The sequence below is a fragment of the Papio anubis genome, chromosome 4, assembly GCF_008728515.1.
Source record: "Papio anubis isolate 15944 chromosome 4, Panubis1.0, whole genome shotgun sequence".
In the NCBI taxonomy this organism is placed as follows: domain Eukaryota; kingdom Metazoa; phylum Chordata; class Mammalia; order Primates; family Cercopithecidae; genus Papio; species Papio anubis.
In genome coordinates this window covers 70,628,787-70,654,591 of record NC_044979.1, presented here as the reverse complement: position 1 = coordinate 70,654,591, position 25,805 = coordinate 70,628,787, and the positions used below count along the sequence as shown (strand labels likewise).

Sequence of the window (25,805 nt, the reverse complement as noted above, 5' to 3'; positions counted from 1 at the left end):
CTAAAGTCAATCTCATAGAAACAGAGAGTAGAAAGGTGGTTACCAGAAGCTGGGGGAGGGGAAAGGATAAGGAAGGGGAAGATGTTGATTAAAGGGTACAAAGTTTCAGTTAGACTGGAGGAATAAGTTTTAGTGATCTATTGAACTGCATGGTGACCACAGTTAATAATAATGTGTATTCCAAAATTGCTACAATAGATTTTTCATGTTCTCATTACAAAAAGTGATACATTGGTGAGGTGATGAATATGTTAATTAGCCTGATTGAATCTTTCCATAATGAATATATAGATTAAAACATTACATTGTACCCTATAAATACACAATTATTTGTTATTTAAAAATGTTTTAAAAAGCAAGACATACAATATATACAGTATGATTCAATTTACATAAAGCTGAAAATCGGAAAAAACAAAATCACAGACACATGCACTAAAATGCAAGGGCATTAGTATTACTACAAAATTCAAGGCAGTAGTTACTTCTGGAAGGGACACACAAGAGCTACAAATGAATTGGTGGTGTGCTATTTGCTTGGGGAGTACATAGGAATTTATTTTATTTTTAAATTATTATTATTTAAAATGTACAGGTGTGTTATAATGTGCTTTTGTATGGGCATAATGTATTTTGGAATAAATGAAAAGAAAGAAAGTGATCAAGTTACTATTTTATTTTCTAGAGAGTGATTGTATTCTTAGAAGATTCCAGGCCGGGCGTGGTGGCTCACGCTGGTAATCCCAGCACTTTGGGAGGCTGAGGCGGGCGGATCATAAGGTCAGGAGATCGAGACCATCCTGGCTAACACAGTGACACCCTGTCTGCACTAAAAATACAAAAAATGAGCTGGGCATGGGGGCGCCCATAGTCCCAGCTACTCGGGAGGCTGAGGCAGGAGAATGGCATGAACCCGGGAGGCAGAGCTTGCAGTGAGCTGAGATTGTGCCACTGCACTCCAGCCTGGGCAACAGAGTGAGACTCCGTCTAGGAAAAAAAAAAAAAAAAAGAAGATTCCAGAGGATTAAAATACTGAGAGTTCAATGGGGTTGGATAAAAATAAACATGCAAAATATAATTACTTTTATTTGTTAATAATTAACCTGTTTAGAAAGCATCTTTAAACAATTTAATTTCTTATAAGAATGAAATCATTAATATTCCCAGGAATAAACCTGACAAAGGATGTGTGACATTTATATGAAAAACACTGTAAGGGTTCACTAAAGGGTTTAAAGTTCTGAATGTATGTAATTTATGACAAGTAAAAAAATACTTGTCAACTTCTAATAGGAGCCCTCTCTGAACCGCTTCATTACATCTGTACCTCAAACCTAATGAAGAGGAATGCTGATCCAGTTGGTGGGACTCACGTGGACTGATTAAGTCACTTTTTCTGAGGGTGGAGCTTTGAGAGAACTGGAAATTTTTTATTTGTCTGCACGTGCAGTGAGAACATAAAGTGGCCCCAATTTTATTTTTTTCCATCAAGCTTGGCCACTTCTCTTTCTTTCACTGGTCTCTCTCTTCTATCTTAGCTGGTTTTACTTCAGATATTGCTTTCAACAACTGGAAAATGTGTTTTCTCTTTCCATGTATCTCTCCAGATCCTCTTTCTGTAGTGCTGATGGGAGTGACATATCATCCCACTGGCATAGCAAGGTTTGGTATTAATATTTGGGGTTTATTATCAGTTGGTGGTGGGAGCTGGGAATGGTGGTGCAACAAAGAGCAAGAGGACTGGTGACACGTGGCATGAGCAGAGCAGATTCTTCTTTGATGCTAGGCCATTCACACTGATGTAGCTTTAAAGAGGATATCCCCACTTGGTCCAGATGAGCTTACCAGAAGTCTGAATATGGTGCAGGGCCAAAGTGTCAGCTAATAATAAAGTATTACTTTTCCTTATTTGGGAAAAAAGGGTTGATTCTGCCAAGGCAGAATTCAATTCTTTTCCACCAATATCTCATCTTATTTTCTAATGATATGTTCCTGAATAGGAAGATGCAGAATTACAAAGATTCTCTCCAAGTAATACCATAAGTTTAATAAAATTTTAATAATGTTCCCAACCAGTTGTTTTTTATCTTGCAAATCTGATCAAATTGTTTATCTTGAAAAATAAATGTAAAAGAATACCCAGAAACTGTAGAGGAAAAAAGAATAATAAGAGAATAGTGTTAAAAATTATAAGCACATACCCTAAATATACTGTAATTAAAATTGTAGTATTGCCTAGAAATAGACAAATAGATCAATGGGTGGAATAAAAGACCTAGAAACTACACATATATAGGGGCCGTATACTATAACAGATGGCAAATGAAATTAATGAGAAATTTAAATAACAAATATCACCATTACAATTGGATAACAGTTTAGGGAAAAATAGGTTAGATAACTACCACTATAGTAAAAAATAAATTATAAGTAGTTTAAGGATTTAGACATACATATCATGTAAATTGCAGGAGAAAAAGAGAGAACATTTTTACAATCTTGAAGCAAGGATCATTTTCCTTAGCAAGTTGCCAAGGCCTGAATATATAAAAGGAATGACTTATTAAAAACATATGAATGGAAAAAGAGGCCATAAATAAAGATGAAAGTCAAGAGATAAGTCGGAAAATATATTTATAAAAGGGGTTAATGCCCATAATATAGCAAAAAGATTAAAACAAAAAAACAACAAAAAAAGAGAAAAAAAATCCCAGTAGAAAAAAGCGCAAAGTATTACACAGGCAAATCACAGTGTGGGGTAAAGTGGGGAAGGTTAAGCCACAGGTCAAGTGTTTCGTGTGAGCTCCCCACTCTTTACCAAGTGAGACTTAAGAGGGAAGAAATAAATTATTCCCTTCATCCACTTGATAAATGCTTCTTATTTACATTCAAAGTCTTCCAAGACAGTTGACATATTGTCACGACTTTCTTTATAACCTTGATGCTGAGGATTTATTGTTCTCTCTTCCCTAGGCTCCAGGTCTGTTATTACCAAATATCAGGCGGACATTCTCTTTTGAATATCTTGTAATCATTTTTAAATGTCCAAAATTCAATTCAGCATTCATAGGATCATTTACATGAGTTTTCTACAAGAAAATTAATGTCTCATGCTGTATTAGTTTTATTTATTGCAGCTGAAGAATTTACCCCCCAAACTTAATAGCTTAAAACACTCAGCTCCTGTCAGTTTGGAATCTGGAGGCAGTTTATGTAGATGCCTCGTCCTCAAGGGAGTTCACTCACAAGGCTACAATCAGTGTGTTGAGCAGAGCTGAAGTCTCATCTGAAGGCTTGACTGGAGGAGAGCCCATGATTGCTTCCATGTTCACTCATGTGGTTGTTGGCAGAACTCAGATCCTTGGGGACTGTTGGGCTGAGACCTCCTTCAGTTTTTTGCCATGTGAGCATCTCCATAGGGTAGACAGCATCATTGCTGCTAGCCTCCGTCAGAATAAGTGAGTGAGAGAGTGAGAAAAGGTGCCCAAGAAAAAAGCCACAGTACTTAGTATCTAACATCAGAAATTAAGTCCTATCATGTTTGCTGTATTCAGTTGGTTAGAAGTGAGCCACTAGGTCCAGCTGACAGTCAAGGGAAAGGATTACACAGGGTATGGATCCCAGGAGGCAGTTCTTTGGGGCCATCTTAGAGGCTGCCTACCTCAGATGCTAAGGTATCCAGGAGAAGTAGTGATACAGGTGTGATCTGAAGTCCAAGTAGATGGACTGGGCTGGATATTACAAGGCTCCAAGGCATACACTGGAGCAGGGGCAGAGACAGAGCTCACAGTCAAGGGTGGCAGGAGGGCACCAGTAAAAGTAGAGTACACACAAGTTAAAACTTAGGGTTCAGAGAAGCTATGAGAGAATAGGTGTGTGTAAAAATTCAGACCACCATCTTAAGATTCACGGCTCAGGCAAACAGAACCACAGCACAGCTGAGGTTTGACTCTGATTTTTGAACAGATAGGACAGGTTTATGGGCAGCCATTGAATGGTGTGGGCCAAAAGATACAGGCTGTTCTGATGGAAAATTCTGTAGGTGCTATTATCACAGGGAGCTTTGTTTCTCAAGGGAGGGAACTTTCAGAGCTCTGATGTTTATTATCTTCCCTCCTGAACCAAAGTTTTTTTGTTTTTTTGTTTTTTCAGCGTCACTGATTCTATCAAGGGTGCCTTAATTCTCCTTATGGCTTGGTCCCAAACCCTTTGGCTCCTCTTTTCATTTTCCTCTCCCATATTCAATTCCTCTCAAGTAATTATTTAAGGAAAAGTATGAAAGTGGCAGCCAGTAATCTGTGGAATTTGGGCAGATTATGCAATCATTAATTTCAATAAACATTAATTGGGCACCTTGCTACGTATCAGGTGGGACCTATACTGTCTAGCCACTGGCCACATGTGGCAACTGAGGACTTCAAATGTGATTAATGTGACTAAGGAACTGAAATTCTAATTGTTTTAAATTTAGAAACAGAAGTAGTGTAACATTTTTCTATTAAGATAAATTTATTGTTTTGGTAGGACTACATTTTACTATGACCAATGAAAATTTAGTATCCACATTGAGATATACTATAAATGTAAAACACACATGGGTTTTGAAGACTTGGTATGAGAAAATCATTTTTTATACTGATTACACGTTGGAATATAAATATTTTGAATATATGGTATTAAATAAAATATATTATTAAAATAAATTTCACCTGTTTTACTTTTTACATGTAGACACTAGAAAATTTTAAATTACATATGTAACTTGTATTATATTTCTATTGGATATGTCAGTTGGACTATATGACTTCTTTACCTTTTTTTTCCTTAAAATTACTAGATGTTAAAAAGTCTTTGCAGTTTTTAATCTCAAAATATTTGTATAACCTTCCCTATACATGTGTTTTTGCAACCACTGATCTCACTGATCTCTAGGATGAAGAAATTTGTACAACACAAAAAAATTAGAAGTAAAATCTTTGTTTTACTTCTAAATACTTCCTAAGAAACTCTCAATTTACAGCTGAACACCAAGAGGAATTTCAAGTAAATATTGAGAAGTTGTAATGGTATTTGTCACAGTGTATGAATTGTGTTTGATGCTTTCTTCTTAAATTGTCAGCAGACTTTAAGAATCATATTCATTGAAATTTGAGCAAATTACCAGTAGATGATGGCCTTGCGACTTTTCCACAGGTAGGACTTTTAGACTAGCTTCATTTTTTTAAGATGGTAAACTTTATGCTGCCAAATACTGAATAACTATACGTTGAGTGATTATAAAATTAAACTTACTCTGCTCTCAGATGCAAATATCATGAGTGTTTTTCATGTGTCCACTAAGAAATCTGTGTCTTATAAACACACACCTGCTCCTTTCTTCTTATTTCCCAGCTTGGGCAGGGCCAAGTGGCTGTTCTCTGCTGCTTTGTCCCCACTTTGGTTCTTTGTGAAGACTTTACTGAGTGTCCATATCTTCTGTCTAGTTCCTGGGCCTTGGTAGTTTACCCTGCAAGCTCTTTGCAGGTTCCCCTCATCTCTTACCATGATAAGGCCCTATGGCAGCCTTTCTGGATCTCAGCTCATCCATTTTCCCTCCTCCCCACCCCTCCCTCCATAGAAGAATGTAGAATCTTCTCTGGGTTGCCCACCTGAGAGCTAGAGAGGTGGCTCTCTCCTTTGGCCGGACTTGTGTGGCCTCTTTACATGGCTAGGCCTGCCCCATGTTGTCACAGATTCGCACCCTGCTCAGTGGATTCCTCCCAGGGAACCAAACAGGAAGCAGAGCAGGTGCACCTCTGTCTTCAGCCTTCCCGCCCACTCATCTAATATTCCCTCTTTAACATCCTCTAGATCAAATGCTGGAGAAAGGACACTAGGACTCATGTGTCCCACCTCCTTTTTCCTCTCCTGACTTTCTCCTCCTAACTGCCTGTGCCGCCAATCACTCTCCCTGCCCTCTCCCACTGACTGGATGGATGGGGCTTTTGTTTCATGCACCTTTCACTCTAGTTTTATGTTCTTTATATCATATGTTCCTACTTCACAATCTCAAGATGACATCTGAGCCTTAAGGCAGATGCAGATGGGAAGAAGATCAACTTACTCCTAAGAGTAGTTATATCAATAAAGACTTAAAAATATTGTACATGAACCAGATGTATTTTCATACCATTTTCTAAAATGTTCTAGAAACAGAAAGGGCCATTTTGAACATTTTTTTTTTGAGAGAAGAAAAGGGAAGAATTATGTCCAAAATAGGATTAAACAGACTTTTAAATATCTCTTCAGTATTCTCAGACATGTGGTAGCTCATATAAAAATTGTTCCTCTTGGTCAGTAGTATTTTGTAGCCTCTCCACTGCATGAGGTCACAGCTTGCCCAAAGAATCAAAACCTTTCTTTTCAGTTTAGAAAACTAGGTATTCAGCCTTATCTAAATGGGCTGTCTCTGTCCCCTACAGATATAATTATAATAAGATTTCATTCTCTGCTTTTCCTAAGTTAAAACTAAAATCACAGGTCAAATATATGTCTATTTCTCCTTTATTCTTTGTTCCCAGAACTTTTCTTTTTCTGTGAAAAGGATTCTGGGGCAGAGATGAGATATACATGATGGTTTATGATTTAGACTCTGATCTCCCCTATCAGATTCTATTTTCTCTGATCCTCTCCTAGTTTATAAACACACATAAACATGTCTGAGTTTGGCTGGAATATTTTATTCAAAAAGGAAGTTAATTTTATCCTTTGGTATCTACTAAAAATATCATACTTTACAAAAAATAACTTTCTTGTTTTTCGTAACATTGAAATTTATTTTAAAGGAACAGATTTTTATAGTTAAATCAGCTGAGCTCCAGTATTACAAATTGAAATGGGGCAATAGCTAATATTCGAACAGTATCTAGAATCTGTTATACTGAAAAGTGCTCCAGATTGGGAATCAGGAGAAAAGGGTTGTAGTGCAGCCCTGCTATCATCACATATGTATCTGTGAACAGCTCATTTCATTTTGCTGGGCTCCAAATTACTCCCTCTATAAAATATAAAGTTACAGTAACTTTTCTTCTAAGGTCTATATTTTGATAAAAATCTGTGATTCTAATATATAGAGAAGGAAAGTGACCAAATCTACCGAAAAAAATAGACAAAGTAACATTTCCACCAGCAACTCCCACTTCTAACTATGCCCTTATATGTTTTCTGCCAAATCAACAAGGGATATGGACTGTCTGGCAGAGTCACTAGGACAAAGGATTAAAGGAAGAAAAAAGGATCCAGATGTTTCCATTGGGGTAATTGAATTTTCAGATATATCTAATTCAGATGAGCTGTATCCATGGACAATTGAGCCAAAGACATAAAAGTGAATCTTAAAATTCAACTGGGTTTTCATGATACCACTTCCCATTTAGCACTCTAATCAATATTATTCCCTCACATGTCTGTGATGACATGGTAGGAGTCAAGGGGAAGGACACCCTTAATCAAAAAGCAAATTAAAATCTCCATGCCCCCAGTGATTTCACACCAGAATTTGTTGGGTGCTCACTGAGTACAGAGTACTGTTTTAAGTGAGATGAGGAAGGGATACAAAAGTAAGACTAATGGTACTGCAAAAAGTTCTCAATCTAGTTGAGGAAAATGTGTACAGTAACAATAAACTTTATGACCTACTTCTAAAAAATCACATAAATGGCAACTGTCTTTATCTGTGCATTGAATGTTTCCTTTAATTCTTTGAGGTTAGGCTATCATAAAAATTTAATTAATTAAACCAAGAAAAGAGGTTTAATTAACAACGCATAATTAACAACCCCAAACTCATATCATACTTAGAAAATTTGATCTTCATCTACCAAGTCTGTTAAATTCTGTGGTAGATTTTAGGCCTAGGAAATAAATAAGGAACCAGAGCTAGCAATAAAGAGGATGAGAATATAATTTATCATCTGAAACTTTTGGGAGTGAAGGGGCACTTTTAATAATTACACAGTTATGGTAATGATCATGGCAAGCTTAAACTGAGCCTGCTTTGATTAAACTGGAATATATGGATGCCTTTTTGATAAATAAAATAGACTTGTCTCAGGAGTTGACATCATTGGAATAAGATTTATATAGGATCAGAATGCTGAGGCAAGCAGTAAAATGGAACTCCAGAACCTGCCTGGCTGAATGCTTCTGCCAAGCACATTTCCAGACTGGAAAATCTGAGGTGACCTTTGTCACTTACCTTCCCTTCTATTCATTTTAAAAATAAGCCTTCATTTATTGTTTATTGAACACCTGTTTGAAGGAATGGAGTGAATACAAAAGTTAAAAGTACACTCCTGTTAAGGAGTTGGTTGCTGGTGTGGACAGATGGGACTTGCATGTAATTGACAATTCTTAGGTATGTCATCGGGCACTATGGGATAAATTGCCAAACAAATTGTACAGACAATGAGTTGAAAGGTAGGCAGAGGGAGAAATCACATTAGGATGGCAAAGGAGGTAAGGCTTTAGGAAAAGCTGTGGGATTGAAGTTGGGTCTTGAGAGAGAAGGTGGAAATTTACAGAGTCAGTGGCACATTGTGCTTTCCATCTTCTTTTCCAATCAGCAAATAACAAGCTATTAAATACAACAAACAAACAACAGCAACAACAACAAGGATAACAAAAACCCTTGCAATTTTTGTGGCACTCAAAGTGTTGTCAGCTCTACTCTGTAGATGTTTTATAAATAATTAAGAGAAGGATGAATTTCTCTATAGAAAAATAGACTAAGGACATGAAAAGGCAATTAATACAAGAAGAAATGTGAAAGGCCAGTCTACATTTGAAAATTTATTCACTTATTAGTATGAAAGAGGTGAAAAAAACTTGACAAACTAACTGGTGGGAGTAGGTAGAGAGAATGGTCACTCTCAGGACTTTTAGTAGAACAGCGTACATTGGGATAATGTTTTTGAGTCAGTTTAGCCATATGTATCAATAAGTATATATTCTTTGGTTCAGGAATACTACTTTTAGAAATTTGTGATAAGGATATAATTATGTAATTGTACAAAGATGTTCGTGCAAATGTGTTTAACATAGCACCATTTATGTTAATGTGAAAAATTATAACCAACTAATAGTACATTGATAGGATATTTGCTTAATAAATTTTGGTACAAATAGTAGAGCACATAGTAGAGCTCATGACTATATGAGGTGATGGATATATTCATTAGCTTAACTGTGGTCATCATTTGACAGTGTATGCATATATCAAAACACCATATTGTACCCTATGTACAATTTTTATTTGTCAATTATACCTCAATAAAGTTAAAAATAAATTTTGGCACATTCATACAATAGAGTAATGCATAGTCACTGAGAAGGTTAATGTGCAAAATATTCATTAAGATATTTTAAGTGAAAAAAATTAGACTGAAAATAACATGTGAAATAAAGGTCACGTTTATGTCTCAGGATTTTTGTCCAAATATTAACAATAATTATCTCTAAGTGGTAATTGTAGCAGCAGTACTAGTAGTCTTTTTTTTTGAAGGGGTGATTTAGGTGTGTTTTAATTTTATTTTTATAGTTTATATTATATTGTTTGAATTTTACTCAATGAGCATGTGTTGTCTTTATTACTAGATTATGCTATTAAAACAATTAAAAATATTTTGAGGAAACTGTCTTGCTGATTTGATAAGCAATGTCCATATAATAGGCACAGAAACACATTTTCAAAGGTTGTTCCTTCTAGAAATCCTCAACAAACTATTGGTATTCCCTTAAATCATGATTTAACACAAAGAATTCTGAGAAGATTTATGTCTCTAGATGTCTGTCTTGATCCAGGGATCTATTTTTGGCTGTCTAGATGTGTGAACGTTTAAGCCATTTCATCCAATATTGTTTCTGTAACTGAACTTTTGGATAAAATATTGAATTGCAGTGAACTTGAGATTCTATTTCGTGACAGCTCCCTGCAGTGCATCTCAGTCTATATAGGAGGGATCTTTAAAAAGTTCATGGAAAATGCATATTATTAAAAAAAAAAACTATGGGTGGATTTCAAACTTCTTTGCGCCAAAATAAACGTGTGCTAACTTGTTATAACATGTCTGAACAGGATCTAGTTTGAAGGATTAAGAAGGATAAGACATCAGTTTGAAAAGAACCCCATCAGAACAACATGAATTCTGCTAAAATTGAAGCAAGAACAAACATCAAATTTATGGTGAAGCTTCAGTGGAAGAATAGTAAATCACTGATGCTTAACAAAAAGTTTATAGGACAATATCCCAGAGAAATCAGTAGTTTACAAACAACTCATTTTAAGAAGGGATGAGATAATGTTGAAGATGAAGTCTGCAGTGGCAAAACATATCAATTTGTGAGGAAAAAATTAATCTTTTCTGTACCCTAATTGAAAACAACTAATAACTGCAGAAACAATAGCCAATACCACAGACATCTCAATTGGTTCTGTTTCCACTATTCTGACTAAAAAATTAAAATTGAGCAAACTTTCCACTTAATAGGTGTCAAAACCATTGTGCCTAGATAACCGGAAGACAAGAGCAGAGCTTTCAATGGAAATTTTTAACAAGTGGAATCAAGATCCGGAAGTATTCATTTAAAGGACTGTAACAGAAGATGAAGCATGGCTTTACCAGGATGATCTTGAAGACAAAGCACAGTCAAAGCAATGGCTACCAAGAGAGGAAAATGGTCCAAAGTAAAAGCAGACTGGTTAAGAGCAAAGGTCATGGAAAGTTTTTTGGGATGCTCAAGGCATTTTCTAGTTTGCTTTCTGGAGGGTCAAATAATGATAACATCTGCTTATTATGAGAGTGTTTGGAGAAAGCCAAAGCTGTAGCAGAAAAACACCCAGGAAAGCTTCACCAGAGTGCTTCTTTACCACAACGGTGCTCCTACTCATTCCCCTCATCAAACCAAGGCAATTTTGTGAGCATTTCCATGGGAGATTAATAGGCATCCACCTTATGGTACTAATTTGGCTCCTTCTTACTTCTTTTGGTTTACTCATCTTAAAAAATCTTTAAAGGGCACCCATTTTTGTTTCAGCTAATAATATAAAAAAGACTGCATTGATGTGTTTAAATTCCAAGGATCCTCGGTTCTCTAAGGGTGGACTAACTGGCTGTATCATTGCTTACAAAAGTATCTTGACCTTCATGGAGCTTATTTTGAGAAATAAAATTTATATTTTTATCTTTATCTTTTAATTCCATTTTTCCATGAACTTTTTGAAGTCCCTTTATATAGTTGGTTGTCTATGAAGCCTTATGTCTTAGTTATCATTCCTAAGGATAGGATTAATATTCTTTTTTTTGAAGCTAAGGACTATTACTGTCAGGAGAACATGGCTAGGTAGAAGGTCATCCCACCTCCTCTCTTAAATAAGGACTCCTTAGCAAGGCTGAGCTTTTCTGCAGAAAAGAGTTCTGGATGTTATTCAGGGTGCCAATAAATTTACAGTAAAGGTACTACTGTTTCAATCATGTAATAGCGTAAAAATAGCTTTGGTTTAAAATGTTCTAAGGCAGTTATAAACATGCTCACCTTGGCCAAACCACTGTAAACTCTTGGTTAAGTATACATATAAAATGAAAGGTTCCCAATGAGCAATGCTAATTCTGTATTTATCCTCCCAAATACATTGTATGGCTAGATAACTAAATGTATAGATGGGTTGTTATAGTTATTTATGAAACAGAAGAAAAAAATCTTCAAAGAAGAATAATTATATTTTAGAATAATGAATATGTCTGCAATCCTATTTTCTGGTGACAATTACCTACAGAAGTCAGTAATCTGCTAAATCCATTCCTAATTTAAGATAGTAAAATACATTGTTTGCCTTTTTAAAGCAGTTTTACCTGGTCTTTGTAGTGGGAGTTACAATCTGGTTGGGCCAACTAAAGTTGTACAAATAGAGCAACTCAAATAAAACAAAATAAAACTGTTTAAAAATTAAAACCTAAGGCCTATGGTACAACACAAATTTTAGGAAAATCTCAAATGACAATGAATTTTAGAAAAATATCACACACACACACACACACACACACACACACACCAGATTATCAAGTTCTATTTATTCTAAAGTTGCAGAAAAAGGATCTCCAGGTGGTAAAGCCTGAGCATGCGTATTTTTAAAGCACCAAGGCAATTCCAATAGGTAGCCAGGTTGAGAACAATTGTCCCAGCAGGCAAGCCATCTGGCCTCACTTGGTGTCCTTGGCAAATAAAAGGTGAGCCCTCCATTGCAGGACTTGTAAACTAATAAGCAGTTGAAAATAGTATTGGGTTTGGAAGCAAATAACACTCGGAACAAACTGCTCAAAAAAACCCCAAGGTCTCTGAGGCTAGTCATTTTTGTGTATATGTGAAAAAAATATGTTTTTGTTTTCTGGAAAATTTCTTGCTACTTCTTACAAAAGCAATGCATGTTTACTATTGAAAATTTGAAAATAAACTATAAAAGAGCACAAGGGAGATTTTAAAATTACCTCTAATTCCATTAGCCAGATATTACCACAACTTTGTTTATATCCTTTCATACTTTTTATATAAATGGAAATATATTGTATATTCGATTTTGTAATATGCTTTTTAAAATTAGCAATGTACCACGAGCTCTTTCCCTTATTAATATTCTCCAATAAAATGATATTCAAGGGCTACAAAACATTTCATTCCATAATTAGCTTTATTGTTTTTCTATTTTAGCTTTTCAATTTATGACCAAAATAATCCTGCAATGATCCTCCTTGACCAAAACTCCATATGCACCTTTTGAATACAGATCCTCTTTGACTCATGATGGGTTTATATCCCAATAAACCCATTGCAGGTTGAAAATATTGTAAGTCAAAAATGCATTTAATAGACCTAACCTACTGAACATCCTAGCTTAGCCTCGCCTACCTTAAACATGCTCAGAACACTTACATTAACAGTTGGGCAAAATCATCTAATGCAAAGCCTATTTTATACAAAACTGTTGGATATCTCAAGAACTTTATTGAATACTGTGCTGAAAGTGAAAAACAGAATGATTATATGGGTACTCTCTAGGTACAGTTTCTACTGAATGTATATTGCTTTCACATCATGATAAAGTTGAAACAAGTTGAACCATAAGGTGGGAACCATCTGTACTTCCTCAGGAGTGCTAGAGTTGGGGTCATTGGATTAAAAAATAAATGTTTACAAGGCATTTCATACATATTGTTCAACTATCCTTTGGGAAGGATATATCAATTTTACATTTTTTGATCACAGTTTCCAGTCCATAAATTCTTACCAGTATTAAATATGTTATAATTGTTGTTAATCTGATAGGTGACAATATGTCTTAATTTGCATTTCTTTGAAATAACTTCCAAAGATATTTAGTATTTCGTTCATTGTTACTGGTCACTTATATTTCTTGAGAGAACTGCCTGATCATGTTCTACATTTGTTTTTCAGTTAGGGTATTTGTCTTTTCCTTATAGATGTAAACTCTTAGTGTTTCAGAAGTGTAGAATATATTTTTTCATACTTTATTTACTTAAAAAATTTTCTTATGATGTTTTGGGATGTATACAAGTTGATAACTATTTTTTGAGAAGAATTTACAATTCAATTATGTCACTGTAGAAGAGTTAGCTTTGGAAAGATTACCATCTTGGTAAGAATGATGCACTCCCATCCTACACTGCATCACTCCAAGCCTGAAATCTAATAATTGTTCTTGCCTAACGATATATGGTTTAGCAAAGGGTCCCTAACCCTTGGTATGAATTTAACTCAATGTTTTATATCTTCAGGGGCTACTTAGATTTTAAGCTTTGTCCCTAGTTAGACACTGTACCCTGTTAAAAAATGTTGGTCATTGAAGAATAGCTGCAATTCTGTAGTTATTTATTGAACAAGTCTGATGTAAAAGTCCCTAAATAAATATTAATCTGCCTATGTGTAAGTGTGAACATGCTGTACTGCAAATCATCTTTTAAAAAAAACTTATGAATGAAAATGTATGCCTTACTTATTTGAGTATGAAATAAGATTTTATGTTTATGTAGAGCATTACAATGAAAAAACCCCACATTCACATATTATTTCTTTTGATCCTCAAAAACTGATGAAGTAAACAGAGCAGTAATGCTCACCACAATTAAACTGATGAGGAAACTGATATGAAAATGCAGGTTGACCCATCACAAATTCAGTGCTTAGTGAAGGAACTGGTATTTTTTAAAAGCTTCTGAACATCAGAAAAGACAAAGAAGGCTGGGTGCGGTGGCTCAGGCCTGTAATCCCAGCACTTTGGAAAGCCGAGGCAGGCAGATCACAAGGTCAGGAGTTCGAGACCAGGCTGACCAACATGGTGAAACCCTGTCTCTACTACAAATACAAAAACTAGGAGCTGGGAGTGGTGGCGTGCACCTGTAATCCCAGTTACTCAGGAGGCTGAGGCAGGAGAATAGCTTGAACCCCAGAGGCGGAGGTTGCAGTGAGCCTAGATTGCACCGCTGCACTTCAGCCTGGGTGACAGAGCCAGACTCCTTCTGAAGAGAAAAAAAAAGAAAAAAAAAGAAAAAAAAAAAAAAAGAAAGAAAGAAAGAGGCAAAGAAGCCAAAGCAAAGTTGAAAGAAATAAGTGAGAGAATTTCCCAAACTCTAAGTGAAGCATGGGTGTGGTTGAGTTTGAATGCAGCTGCAGATTTAATGGAATTCTTGGTTTTCTTTTATTATCTAAATTTTAGGGCCTGTCCATTTGTTTGCAATGTTTTAAACACGGAGATTGAGATGGCTTCTTGGAGGGGTCAGTGAGGCTTGGACAAGACTCATATTTGACATACGGCAGTGAAAGGGTATGCTCTGTTAAAAAGAACCAGATCTAATAGCAGCACTAGGCAAGATGCTGTATGTGGGGATCAGAAGGTATTACATCCATAGAAATCGTACCTGAGAGTGGAACAAGGTAGAGAATGAAAGGCAAGGGAGAGAGAAGAATGCTGTTTGGTGACACCATTGCATACAGACTGATTGGTGAGTGACATGGATAGTTTTTTTCCTCACATAGACCAAAAAAAAAAAAAAAAAAAAAAAACAAAAAACCAAAAAACGCATAGGGACAAGGTTTAGTAGATTTTAGTAGATAAGGGAAAGATGACTATTTGCCTGTGGCCTCTCTGCTAATCAGCTACTATAATCATATTCATTCTCTTCTGGGACCCTTACATTTCAATAGCAATTTTAGGATCAAATGCCAAATAGTGAAATTTTGATAGAGATTACATTAAATCTGTAGATTAGTTTGGGGAGTATTGCCATTTTAACAATATTAAATCTTCTGTCAACATGTGATGTTTTTCCATTTATTTATGTTTCCTTCATTCCTTTTAGTAGGGTTTTAGAGTTCTCAGAGTGTAAGTTTTGTACTTTTTTTGTTGAATTTATTCCTAAATATTTTATTCTTTGTGATGTTACTATAAATAAAATTACTGTCTTAATTTTACTTTTAGATTTTTCATTGCAAGTAAACAAAAATGGAACTGATTTTTGTATGTTAATCTTGTATTCTGAAACCTTGATGAACTCACTTAATAGTTCTAATAGTATTTTTAGTGGATTCCTTAGGATTTTCTCTCTATATAAGATCATGTCATCTGCAAAGAGAGATACTTTTACTTCTTGCTTTTCAATCTGGTTACCCTTTATTTCATTTACTTGCCCAAATGCCCTGGCTAGAACCTTTGGTACAATGTTGAAAAAAAGTGAGAACAGACATTCTTATCTTGTTCTGGATCTATGGCATTCTTTACGCTTGATGAAGTCCCAGCTCAGTGTCCCCTCAGGTGACCCAACCACACCTTGATGAAATGCTCATTTCAGTCAGATGCAATGATATTCTAGACAAAGGATCCTTATTCTTATAGCTGGCATTGCTGACCAGAATGCTCAGAACAAATGGCTGGACACTGCACCATTAAGGGATTAAGACTCAGGCCCTAGTCACAAAACATAGGCTACAATAGATGCTAAAGTATTCTATACTGTTCATGAAAGGGTAGTGTCTCTAAAGTATTTGAACCAATACATATATCTTTATTTTCATCAATTTAATCTACTTCCACTAGTTTCACTGATGAAAATCCATTTGTAACATTCATTATGCTAATTAGTCAGAGATTTGGGGTTGGTTAAAAATAATAATAGCTGAAGCACCTGTAGTAGTGACATGTGGAGGGTAGATTTTCTGATATAATGCTATCCAACCACCTTTGAAAGTTGAATTCTGAATTAGGACAATTAGCTGTCCCTAGGGTATTGCCTAAATTAACAGAAGACACACATGCACATACACACCCCTTATACTCTCAATGCAGAAATATTTTACAGACATTATAGCAATGTTACAGACATTATAACAATGTCAAATAGGCATTCTTTACTTGGTGTGGCTGAAACAGAACTCCTATTTCCTTCTTAAAGATGTTCTCCTCAGGAATTTTCCATCTCATTAAATTATGCCATCAACATCACCATCCAGGCATGTGCCTAAGCTAAAATCTAGGTGTCAGCCTTGATTTCTTGATTCTCACCTTCTGTAATCAATCCAGTAGAAAGCCCTTTTGATTATGTGTCTAACTCATATCCTAAAGCCATCTCCTTGTTTTCTCCACTATCACCACCTTAGTCCAAATCACCAGATTTACATCTGTTAAAAAACACGAAGTGATGTGCAAGAAGCCTATGCCAGCTCCTGTTGCCACACTCTTACCTCTTTTCTGAATGTCTGACTTAGCCTCCTCACAGGTGTTCTGGCTTCTTCTCCACCATCCCTTCCTCCCACCTGACTCCATTCTCAGAAAAGCAGCCAGAAGGATCGTGTAAACATGTAAATTAGGTTACATCACTTCCCTTATTGAAACCATCCAATGACTTCCAATCATATGTGGAATGAATTCCAGATTCCTTACTCTAGCTGTGAAGTCCCCATGGTCTGGCTCCTGATTATTTCTTTGACCTCATTTCAAACAACCTCCATTCTGCCTGCTATGTTTTGGCCATGGTAGCCAACTTTTTGGTCCTTGAAAATGCCTAACTCATTCTTGCCTTGGGGCCTCTGCACCAGCTGTCTGGCTGGCTATTCTGGCCACAAAGCTCTTGCCTGGATCTTGTAATAGCTGCCTGTTTCTTGTGATTCAGAACTCAGCCTAAATGTAAATTACACATTCTAACTTGGATCCAGCCTGTCATGCTCTACTATATCTGCCCATTTTAATTGTCTGCATTACACATGTTTAGATGTGTGTGTCGTTTCACCGTAGCCAGGATGTAAGCCCCATGACAGCAAATATTGTGCCTGTGTTATTCACCTCTGTATCTCCATCATGGAGAACCATGCCTGGTTCCTGGAGATGCTCAGTAAGTGTTTGTTGAATGAACAAGTGGAAATTTCAGAATGGAGCCTGATATTGTGGTAAAAGGACCATCGCAATTATTCTGCTTGACTGGATTTTTTGGTATCAAATATTGTTCAAATAATGAGTTGTAATCTAGGGCTCAAAACTTCTTTAGGGACAAGAACTAATTATATGCTATTTGTTGTAATAGAATATAATCAAGATCAATTTTTAAAACATTGTGTACATTATTTGTTTAATTTGTACATCACTAAATGATTTATATCCTAATTGCACTGGGTAGTCCTGCAACTTATCTATTTAACTTTCCTACAGTGTCTGCTCCATCAATTAACCACCCTCTGCACATGAAGCTCTTGGCCAGGATTCCAACAGAATCAGAATCCCCTGTGATACTCCAACAAGGAAACTCGTCAGTATTCCTGATTTTAAAAAGAAAAAAATTCACATTGCCTCAAGCAAGAATTCTCAGGTGCTAGACTCTTTAATGATATTTTTGGTATTAAATTTTCTCTTAAAAAGAAAAATGTGCCTTAGATTGCAATTACAGGGAGGTGAGGGACTGGAGTAGAGCAGAGTCAGGGAACATAGTACAATTGCACCTGTGTGGGGTGCGCTTTGAATAATAATAACTTGAAATATGAACTCGTCCTGTGCTTTTTCTTCTTCCTCACTTCTCTCAATACTATATCCTTTATGACCATGAGATGAGTCTGCCATTGACCCCAGGAGAAATGTATCAGTTCATATCCTGGAATCAAAGTGATGGTAGATTGGTAAAAGTTTGACAAATGAATGTCCAGGAAAAGAGCCCTGGTTTGTGGTCTTTGCTGGTTTCTGCAGGGTAAATGCCTCTTCAAGCTACCAATGAGGCACCAGTGAATGTGGAGTTAGGAAGCGATGCTAACAATTGTCCCTCATGAGCTAATATGAGCTGGCTCTAACACACCAATGGATCAATGATACAAATTCTTAGAGTTCTTAGCTTCAAGTTCAGCATGTCTGATCCAGGTACAAGACAGAAAAGATTTGACAACAGATGCAATGAGGCTGAACTAATTTCATACCCCATCCCAAGACATAAAACAAACAAAACACAAACCAAAACAAACAGCCAAAGAAACTTTAAGCAGGAGAGAGAGAACAGGGAGATGTTTAGAGAGAAGTGATATTCTTTAACAGCAGGTCAGGGTGAGCCTGAGACAGTAGGGTTTAAAGACATGATGAAAGTTGGAGATGCTAAAGTAGAAGAAATTTGTCCTGCCCAGTAAGAGGGCACTAATTATATTAAAGTTTCCTCTAAGAGGAAGAGGCCCTGGGTCCTGTTAGCCCCCCCATAACTCTGGGGGTAGGCAGTCTTGCTTATGCTCATCTTGGCACACAGGCAGAATGAGAGAGCCAGGATAGCCATGGCTATCCATGAGCAGACAGAGTCCTGCCTATAGCCTAGAGTCTACCTGAGGCCTCAAAAAGTGCCAACCTTCCCTTTGCTTTTCAGTTTCTGTGTGGCTGTAAGAACAGGAAAGGGCTAAAGGGCAGGGGTCAGGATTTGATGATCTTGGGGTCCTAATGTGGATGCTGCAGAGGGCATAACTGTATAGATCCAGAAGATTTTCCAGGACAGCAGGCATCTGATGGAAAAAAGAGAGACGCTACTTTTGTTGTTGTTGTTGTTGAGACGGTGTCTGGCTCTGTTGCCCAGACTGGAGTGCAGGGCGTGATCTCGGCTCACTGCAAGCTCCGCCTCCCGGGTTCATGCCATTCTCGTGGAGAGGCTACATTTTAATTTTCATTTTGCACAGGGCCCTGCAAATTATGTAGCTGGTCCCAGACCTGGGTCTCCCCAAAACTAGCTTATCCTCATTTCCTTAGGATTCTCCCTCACTAGAAGAGCAGGGTAGGAAAGCAGAGAGCAGGCCAGCAGTATCTTTAGAACAACTGTCAGGGTGGCCCTGGGTCTACATTTCCAAACCTCATTCCCTACTATCCTAGCTTCCCAAGACATTTACGCATTCTTGAAGAGCAAAGAGATCAGCAGATGCAAAAACTCAGGAAACAGTATCCTAAAACCCCATCTGCAGATTTAAAGGCCATATAAGTGCAATAAAGCTCCTGGGAAGTCTCCTCAGTAAATAAGATACCTATTTAATTGTGCTTAATGCTTCGATAAACAACTGCATTTGTGCAGATTTTTTTTTTCCTGACCCATGTGTAAACATCCTGAAACAATTTCCCTTAACACTCATTTGAGAAGTGGTGCCCCAGAAACTTGAGAATAATTGGCCACACCTCCCCAGTCTTGGGTGTAGGGATCTAGCAGCCTAGCACTGACTTCCTCTCTGCACTCCTTTTGGAGGTGATGAGCAATGAATCATTAGGTTGCCATGGTATTTAGGAACTAAAAGCGAGCTCACACAGCCTATTTCAGATGTAAACAAGAAAAGAGAGGTCCTTCAAGGTTAAATCATTGTTATAAAGTAACAGGAGCTTGAAGTTGCCCAGTCAAGAGTTAAGTATAAGCAATAATGATAACAGTTAACATTTACTGAACATTTACTGTTCCAGGGGTGTGTTATTTTACCTTCACACAAACTATAGAGTAAATACCAATGCAGATATATGAAGTAAACACCTGTGGTGGTTTGTATTGTGTGCCAACTTGGTTAAGTTATGGTGTCCAGTTATTTGGTTAAGCACCAGTCTAGAGGTTGTTATGAAAGTATTCTTATTTTTAGACAGGGTCTTGCTCTGTCATCCAGGCTGGAGTGCAGTGGTGCAATCACAGCTCACTGTGGCCTTGACATCCAGGTTACAACCTGTTCTCCCACCTCGGGCTCCCAAGTAGCTGGGACAACAGGTGTGCATCACCATGCCCAGCTAATAAAGTATTTTTTTAAATATGAAATTAACTTTTAAATCAGTAGACTTTGAATAAAGCATATTACCCTCCATAATGTGGGTGGGCCTCATCCAATCAGTTGAAGGCCCTAAAAGCAAAGACTGAAATTTCCTAAAGAAGAAGGAATTCTCCTGAAGACTGCAATGTAAAAACCCTGCCTGAGTTTCCAGCCTGCTGCTCTGGAATTTGGACTCAAGACTGCAAAATCAACTCTTTCCTGAATTCCCAGCCTGGTAGCCCAGCCTACCCTGCAAGTTTTGGACTTGACAGCCTCAAGATCACATGACAATTTCTTAAAGTAAGTATCTCTATCTCTCTCTTTGTGTGTGTATATGTATTTCAGTAGTGGTTCTGTTTATCTGAAGAACCTGACTAATACAACACCCACGACTGATGCTGAGTATTGCTTGCCCCTCCAGATCTACCCTCTACTTCCTTCCACCCCGTCTGTGACTGTTAAAATGTACATCAGTTTGCTTCATTTGCTTCATTGCTCTCTGCTCCCAGGTGGGTTAGGCCAATGAGAGTTAGTGGCAGGAGATCAGAAGTCAGGAGGAGAGTGAGATTAGGATGTTGATTCTCTTGGCTCTCTGCTGATCAGGCTGCAGGATGGCAGTGGCTGTGTTCCTTTACCTGAGGCTGGAGCTCCTGCTCAATTGCCTCTCCTACAGTAGCAGCTACAGTCTCAGTACTCATTGAGTTCCTGTGGCCACTCCCCTCCTTTGCTCTTCAGACCTAGGATGGGAGGGGCTCTCTCCTGCTGCTAGTCCTTCCCCTTTCATCCTTGCCCCCATGTACTTTACCATTTTATATAGCTTTCTCTTAATCCTGCCCATAGCTCTGTAAATCATCCTCAATTTCTCTGTTGGAGTATACCATCTGTTTCCTGCCAGGACCCTCAGTATCCATTGGGAACTGGTTCCAGGACCCCTGCAGATACCCAAATCCATGAATGTTCAAGCTCCTTATATAAAATGGTATAGTATTTACATACAACGTATTCACATCATCCTCCTGTATACTTTAAATAATCTCTAGATTATTTATAATGCCTAATACAATGTAAATGCTATGTAAATAGCTGTTACACTTTATTATTAGGGAATAATGCCAAGGAAAAAGTCTGTACATGTTCAGTACAGATACAACTTTCTGAAATTATTTTTAGGAATATTTTCAATCTGTGATTGGTCAAATACATGAATGCAGAACATGTGGATGCAGTGGGCCTAATGTAGTTCAATACCCTTTTAATTCTCATTTATGCATGAGGAAACTGAGGCCTACAGAGGTTTGGTAACTTCTCCACAGCTGGGAGTTAAGCCAAGGTCTCTGATTCCCATGGCAATATTCACAGCTTGTACACTCTATATCGTTGTTTACTCTTTCTGAATTAGTTTCCCGATTTGTAAATGGAGTCAGCACAAAAATTTCTGTGATGGTTAATTTCATGCCTTAATCTAACTGGGCCATAGAATGCGCAGCTATTTGATTAAACATTATTTCTGAGTGTGTCTCTGAAGGTATTTATTAGCATTTGAATTGGTGGACTGAATAAAGCCCATAGCTTACGCCAGGGAAGATGGGGCATCATCCAATCAGTAGAGGGCCTGAAAAGAACAAAAAGAAGGAGGATGATTAGATTTGGCTTCTCTCTGCCTGATTGCTTGAACTGGGACATAGATCTTCTCTTGCCCTCTGTGCTCCTGGTTCTTAGGCCTTCAAACTCAGATGGGAATATACACCATTGCTCTCTAGCTCCCAGGCCTTTGAATGATCCCACCAGCTTTCCTGGGTCTGCAGCTTGCAGATGCAGATCATGAGATTCTCAGCCTCCATAATCACATGAGCCAATATCTCCTAACGGATCTCTTTCCATATATATTCCTGTGAGTTCTGTTACTCTGAAGATCACTGACTAAACAACTCCTTATAGGGTTTTGGTTAGCTCTTAATAAATATTAGCTTTTGTTATTATTTGTCACAAAAAAGGACATTAATGAGATGGAAATTCCCACTTTATAGGGTTACTGTGGAATTCCTCAGCTAAGAGGCCTACAACACCAGCACAGGGCTCCACACACACTGGCTGCTCAGTTAAACTGTAATCATGCCTATTGTTCTTTTCCAAATCCACACTCTCCAGGAACGTGCTCTTGAATTCTCTACGAGCAGAATTTTGAGTTGAGAAGCAGATGGGGGGTGGTGAGAGGTGCTTTACATATGTTATTTTACTATATTTACATATAGTTACAAGAGACTATATTTACAGTATATTTACATATAGTTACAAGAGAACTAAGGTAAGTCATTTCAGTTTTACAGATGAGGAAGCTGAGGGTTTAGAAGTTAAATAACTTATCTAAGGCAACTACCACATCTGGTAGTGAAAGATTGAGGATTCCAACCCGGATATGTTTGATTCCATATTTATCTGAGCCAAAAAAGATTATTAATAGAGCTCAGATCATAGGTCCTGCTGTTAAAATATTAGTCTTTTCCATTAGTAAATGGCTGCTGCCTTATGTCTTTTGTATATGTCTTATACACCCACTCCTTTCCTCCCAGCTCCAAAGAGAGGGCCTGTTCTGTTGGGTCTGTGCCCATAACTTATCAGTTATTAATTTTCATAATATCACTCCTACATACAAGCCCAGTAGAGGAACTGGAGAATTACGTCTCAGAAAAGTACAGAGTAAGCTATGTGCAAACTTACAGAAGTCCAAGAACAAGGATGACCGGGGCATTTTGAGCACTGCAGAACATTTTCATTATTTCTGTATCTCTGTCCTGTGGCTGACTTCCTTGGAAGAGTGAGCTTCAGAGGGAGCTTCAGAGTGAATGTATGGAGGGGTGGGATTGCCTGTCCCCATAGTCCAGAAAGCCTGGCCTTGTTTCTGAGCCATCCCCATTTTAGCTTTTATTATACCTCAAACCTGAACCCCAAATATCTGTGGTTTTTTTTTTAAATAACTCCACAGAGAGAAAATATATATGAACTCTGTTTAAGGTGGTGAGATGGAAGGCCAGCTTCTTCCCAGGTTTCCAGGTTTCAAGTCCATCAGCCTGGAACTTCATGTTTACCTGAAAGAGGTAGCCTGGCAGCTTATGAACATAAGCTACCCAGTCAATGATATTTTGTTTTAGCAGCCTGAACAGACTAAGACAACAGTGAATTAAGAAAGTCAAAACTTGAGTTCATGGATCAAAGAGCTGGGTCTGGTGGCAGGTGGTGGCTAAGGGAAACGTAGTCATTGGGGGAGTTTATGCTGAGGGCAATTTTGCTCTGTGTTTCCTTGCAGACACCTCTGCAGAGTATCAGGCTCTGTTCCTGCTGTGAGGATCTGCAAGGCTAGCCCTTGCCCTTTACAAATCTCCTTTCTCTTTCTTTCTTTAAAAATAGACTTGCCTTGGATTAATAACGATGTGCTGGAGAGCTTCTTATCTCTGTCTGGAATTATGCTTTCATAATAATATTACCCTTAAACTTTAATCTAAAAAGTAGAGGGGAATTAAAAATAATTCACAAAGGAAAAAGCAAACCTCCACAATCGAAAGAGATAGGGTTAGGGGCAGAAGAAATGGCAAGAAGACATCAGGCTGGAAATGGTGGCATTTAATCGGGGATTAGGCACGAAGTGGGTGAGGCAATTCCAGATGACAAGAACCAACCCGAACCATCTAATGGAACCTTTGTCAAGGTTTTCAAATACCCTAGTGCCCTTTAAAAATCATTTTCTCCTCTGCCCTTATGTTTTTGTCCAGGCTTAGACATGAAAATGAAATAATCGAGGGTGAGATGCTGGCTCTATTGACTTTTTCTCAAAGCGATGCGAGCTACAAATTTCATGGGAAATCCTCTTGCGGAGTAAAAGCCCTTAAGAACAGGATTGGCTACATAATTTGCAGAGGCCAGTGCGAAATGAAAACATGGAGTTTCTTGTTCAAATTATTAAAAGGGTCAAGGAGACAGGCAAGCGTGAAACCAAATGTAGAGCCCTTCTGAGCCTGGGGACCCTGTGTGACTGCATAGATCACACGCCCATCAAGCTGGCCCTGCTTGGGGTCTCTGAAGTTTCACACTATTCTCATTTTCTGGCTTAATGATGTTTCTTCTTCCATTTTCAAAGCTTCAGGGATGTGGTAATTTTGTGTGTGTGTGTGTGTGTGTGTGTGTGTGTGTCTGTACCCTATTTTTAAGCACTTAAGTTGATTTTCAAAATGGTTCTTTAAAAACTCAAACATCCAAGTGAGCCGCAAAGCCTCCAGCTGGAACCGGGAGGAGAAGATCCCCAAGACAGTGGAGATCAAAGCTATCGGGCATGTGATAGAGGAAGGTGGTGTTAAAATGAAGCTGACCATCATCGACACCCCGGGCTTTGGAGACCAAATCAACAATGAAAACTGCTGGGAGCCCATTGAGAAGTACATCAATGAGCAGTACGAGAAATTCCTGAAGGAGGAGGTGAACATCGCCAGGAAGAAACGCATCCCTGACACTCGTGTCCACTGCTGGCTTTACTTCATCTCCCCCACAGGACACTCCTTGCGACCTCTGGATCTCGAGTTCATGAAACACCTCAGCAAGGTTGTGAACATCATCCCTGTCATCGCTAAGGCTGACACCATGACCCTGGAGGAGAAGTCTGAATTCAAGCAGAGGGTTCGCAAGGAGCTTGAAGTAAATGGCACTGAATTCTACCCCCAGAAGGAATTTGATGAGGATTTGGAGGATAAGACGGAGAATGACAAAATCAGGCAGGAGAGCATGCCTTTTGCTGTGGTGGGAAGTGACAAGGAGTACCAAGTGAATGGCAAAAGGGTCCTCGGCCGAAAAACTCCATGGGGGATCATCGAAGTGGAAAACCTCAATCACTGTGAGTTTGCCCTGCTTCGAGACTTTGTCATCAGGACCCACCTCCAGGACCTCAAGGAAGTGACACACAACATCCACTATGAGACTTACAGGGCCAAGCGGCTCAATGACAATGGAGGCCTCCCTCCGGTGAGCGTGGACACAGAGGAAAGCCACGACAGTAACCCATGACGACCACTTCTCTGTGTCATCACACATACCCACTTCACACACACACATCCCAGATACCACCACCAACCACCTTCTTCCTCTCAACTCTGTCCCGCAGGCAGGCCTGTCTGGTATTTGTGGAGCATCTTGTCTACATTGTGTGTGTGTATGTGTGTGTGTGTGTGTGTTTGTGTGTGTGAAAGAGAGAGCGAGAGAGCCTGTGTGTGTGCATGCAGGGGTGAGGTATTTTCACTGCCCTCCCTGGAGAGTCCCTTGTAAGTTTGGCTCCTCCATGCCTGTCCATTATCTGTCTCCTTTCCTTGTGTCCCAAAACAAAGCTGTTTTGCCTCAAAAAAAAAAAAAAAAAAAAAACAACAAAACACAAACATTTCTAAGATCCAATTGATCCTGCCATTGTCACCTTTAGGTATAAATCTGAGCAAGAGAGA

At 38.1% G+C, this 25,805-nt stretch overlaps 1 protein-coding gene and 1 long non-coding RNA gene across 7 annotated transcripts in view; both read left to right on the top strand.

Moving 5' to 3' along the window:
• Nucleotides 1–18,076, top strand: part of LOC103883086 — a 201,600-nt gene extending 183,524 nt beyond the window's left edge. For 5 of the 6 annotated variants that reach the window (XR_004183200.1, XR_001901023.3, XR_001901024.3 and 2 more), the window contains 2 exons: nucleotides 14,765–15,050; nucleotides 17,747–18,076. This is a non-coding gene — a long non-coding RNA (uncharacterized LOC103883086). The remainder of the gene's footprint in view (nucleotides 1–14,764; nucleotides 15,051–17,746) is intronic. The other variant, XR_001901031.2, reaches the window with a different exon arrangement.
• Nucleotides 18,077–20,367: 2,291 nt separating this feature from the next.
• LOC101024529 (neuronal-specific septin-3) lies at nucleotides 20,368–25,728 on the top strand. The gene has a single exon (XM_009203473.4). The coding sequence runs from the start codon at nucleotides 24,679–24,681 to the stop codon at nucleotides 25,375–25,377; it is 699 nt and encodes a 232-aa protein (XP_009201737.3). The 5' UTR covers nucleotides 20,368–24,678; the 3' UTR covers nucleotides 25,378–25,728.
• The last annotated feature ends 77 nt before the right edge of the window (nucleotides 25,729–25,805 follow it).